The 3,066-nt window shown below is 61.8% G+C and overlaps 1 protein-coding gene across 1 annotated transcript; it reads left to right on the top strand.

Moving 5' to 3' along the window:
* The first annotated feature begins 997 nt into the window (after positions 1 to 997).
* LOC147413320 (E3 ubiquitin-protein ligase Topors-like) lies at positions 998 to 1,921 on the top strand. Its single transcript, XM_086480132.1, has one exon. The coding sequence runs from the start codon at positions 998 to 1,000 to the stop codon at positions 1,919 to 1,921; it is 924 nt and encodes a 307-aa protein (XP_086336258.1).
* The last annotated feature ends 1,145 nt before the right edge of the window (positions 1,922 to 3,066 follow it).

Below are 3,066 nucleotides of genomic sequence, written 5' to 3'. Positions count from 1 at the left end.
CTCTGGAGCCCCCAACACAAGAAAGACATGGAGCTGCTGGAGCGAGTGCAGAGGAGGGCTACCAAGGTGGTCAGAGAGTTGGAACACCTTTCCTACGAGGACAGGCTGAGAGAGTTGGGCTTGTTCAGCCTGGAAAAGAGAAGGCTCCGGGGAGACCTTCTAGCGGCCTTCCAGTACCTGAGGGGGGCCTACAAGAAGGTGGGGCAGGGACTTTTTACCAGGGCCTGCAGTGATCGGACGAGGAAGCTGGGAGAGGGCAGGGTCAGACTAGATATGAGGAAGAAGATCTCCACCCTGAGGGTGGTGAGACGCTGGAACAGGTTGCCTAAGGACGCTGGGGATGCTCCATCCCTGGAAGTGTTCAAGGCCAGGCTGGATGGAGCCGTGAGCAACCTGCTCTCGTGGCAGGTGTCCCTGCCGTGGCAGGGGGCTTGGAACTAGATCATCTTTGAGGTCCCTTCCAAGCCAAACCGTTCCATGATTCTTTGATTTTATGTTCACCATGCACTGGACGACGACGTTGCCAGGTGACGCATTGTGACCACACACCCCTCGCTGCTTATAGCCGGGTGCCGAGTCTCACCCAGCTGGCTCGTGCCCGCACTCCAGCTGAGCGAGTACGTGAGGTTGGAGTGTCGAGCGAGGCTGGTGCTGGTGCTGAGGTCGTGCTCGGGGAGTTCTTCACGGCAACTCTCAGTGCCCGACCCCAGAGCCATCGGAGGGTTTTCCCCGGCCCCGTCTGCTTCCGGCAGCCGGGGCACTCCGGAGGCGCGCTCGCAGCAGCAGAGGTGAGCTCCGTGCGGGGAAACCGCACCCCGGGGAGCCGAGAGGGCTGCTTTCTTGAGGGGCCTGGACGTTTCTTCCACCCCTCCCTGGAGCAGCCAAAGACTGTGGCCGCCCTTCCTTTTCTAGCGTGACCCCCGCTGCTGCAGCGCCGGTGAGAGGGAGCAGCTCGACATCCCCAGCTCCCCTCAGCCCACCGCAGCACGTGGAGAGCATGGCCGCGGAGCTGGACAACCGCTGTCCAATATGCCTGGACAGCTGGGAGGAGGCCAGCTTCGTGATGCCCTGCCTCCACCCGTTCTGCTACCCGTGCATCGCGCGGTGGGTTGAGAGCAAGCCCGAGTGCCCCCTCTGCAAGAGGAGGGCGAGCTCCATCGTGCACTCGGTGCGGGCGGACGACGACTTTCAGGAGCGTGACATCCCACCGCCTGCAGCACCATCAGTCGTCGTCCAGCCGACAGGAGGAGCGCCGGGACAGCCAGCTGCAGCCCGGCCACCAGCTGCGGGGCCGCCGCCCATGGCTCCAGTGGGCGGCTTCTACGCGTGCGTCTGGGCGTCCATCTTCCGCACGTACCGCGCTGTCCTCCACCCCCTGCTGCCCTGGCTGCATCAGGAGCTGGGGCAGCTCTTCGAGGATGCCCAGGAAGCAGCGGCAGCGCAGAGCCTCGTCCTTTCCACGCTGCGCTACTTTGGCCTGGATGAGGAGGCTCTGATCCAGCTGCTGCGGGACACCCTGGGCAGGCGCACGAGGAGCTTTGTCCACCAGCTCGTCGCCACCATCGTGCGCCGGTGCAGCGGGCGGGCCCGACGTCGGCTGGGCCTCCAGGACACCGGTGCGGCCGGGGGGCAGGACGGCAGCCCCCAGGATGCTGCCGGCCCCGCTGCCTCCCAAAGGGGGTCTCCTGCCCACAGCCCAGCCCTCCAGCGAGGTCGCAGGAGCCCCCCCAACACCCCCATTCCCACCCGTGGGGAGGCAGAAGAGCCACAGCAGGACCCGGAGGAGGCTGTGCCCGGGCCTTCCACTGCCAGCCAGGACAGTCCACGGTCCCCTGGCGGGACCCGGCGAGCCCCGAAGAGGAGGGCCAGCAGCCCTGAGGACCCCTCCCAGCACCGCAAGAAGCCACCCCGCTGTCGGTGACACTGGCAGGGTGCCTCAGGGGCTGGCCAAACCACGTCCAGGCCGGCAGCTGGGGCTCAGGCTGGCCCACAGGAGATCCTGGCCGGCCCCCTAAATCTAATTATTTTGCAATAAAAGAAAGGCAGGAAAACTGCACAAAAAGGCCCAGCGTTCCTAACGATGCAGGTGGCATCGCTGTCCCCACCCGTGCTGCTTTCTCCCCCTTCTCCTGGTGCTACGCCCACCGTTACCTCACGGGTCCGCTGGGCCCTACTACCTCCTCCACCCAGAGGCCTTGCAAACTCCCTACAGGGCCTGCAGTCTGGTACTAGCAGTGGCAGTGCCACGGCCCTGGGCTGCGGGACTCAAGGGACACGGTGCACCCACTGTGGGTCCTGTTAACACCGTGGGGCAGAGGAAGGGCGGCGGGAGACGGGACGAGGCTCCCTTCCCGCCCTGTCGCGTAAAAGGGCAACTCGCTTGGACAGGTGGTTGAGGGAGGCCCTCCCGTTGAACTGCTCCGTGGTTCATGTCTGGGAATACAAGGAGTAAGGAGACGCTCCCTTTGAGTCACGAGGCTCACAGTGGTCCCCCTTGCTCTCTAAACTCCTTCTCAGAGAGGTGCCTGGGTATGCCTAGATTCAGCCTTAGCCCCAGGCCTGGTCAACGGTTTATGATTAAGGATACAGAGAAAGGAGAGGGGTAAGGGAAGCCCTCCTGTGGCGCCACGACCTTCAGAGAGGACCTCCTTACTGTCCAAATGCCTTCCGAGAGGAAGATCCAGTCCTAATCTCAGACTTGCTCAATGGTTTATGAGTAAGGATTGTACGTGTGTAGCCACTCGTCAGAGTCAACGTTTGCCTGTTTCACAGTCCTGCCTAGGTCTTTCAGTAAGGCAGGTTCGCAAAGTTGCAAAGATAGGTAAGTTATTAAGTCAACAGTTAGAAGAAGAAGTTTGGAATTGCCCTTGATAAACACACTTACTGCAAAAATCGAGCTCGAGTTAGTAGTTCCTGGGTAAAACGTGACAGAGGCGGAGGCACAAGTCTTACCAAAGAGGCGTCCCTGCCTGGGGAGGAGAGAGGTCCAGGCCCGTTGAGCCACGCAGAGAGTTGAAATTCTCTTCCTCTAAACCAGAGGATTCTAAAGACTAATTTTACGCCTAA

Source organism: Leptosomus discolor, chromosome Z (genome assembly GCF_034619465.1).
Source record: "Leptosomus discolor isolate bLepDis1 chromosome Z, bLepDis1.hap2, whole genome shotgun sequence".
Taxonomy (NCBI): Eukaryota; Metazoa; Chordata; class Aves; order Leptosomiformes; family Leptosomidae; genus Leptosomus; species Leptosomus discolor.
Note: the sequence above shows the minus strand (reverse complement) of the source record. Positions and strands in the feature narration are given on the sequence as shown.

What these genes read in the sequence shown, in the direction of transcription:
- LOC147413320 (XM_086480132.1), top strand. Translation starts at nt 998, where the DNA reads ATGGCCGCGGAGCTGGACAACCGCTGTCCAATATGCCTGGACAGCTGG.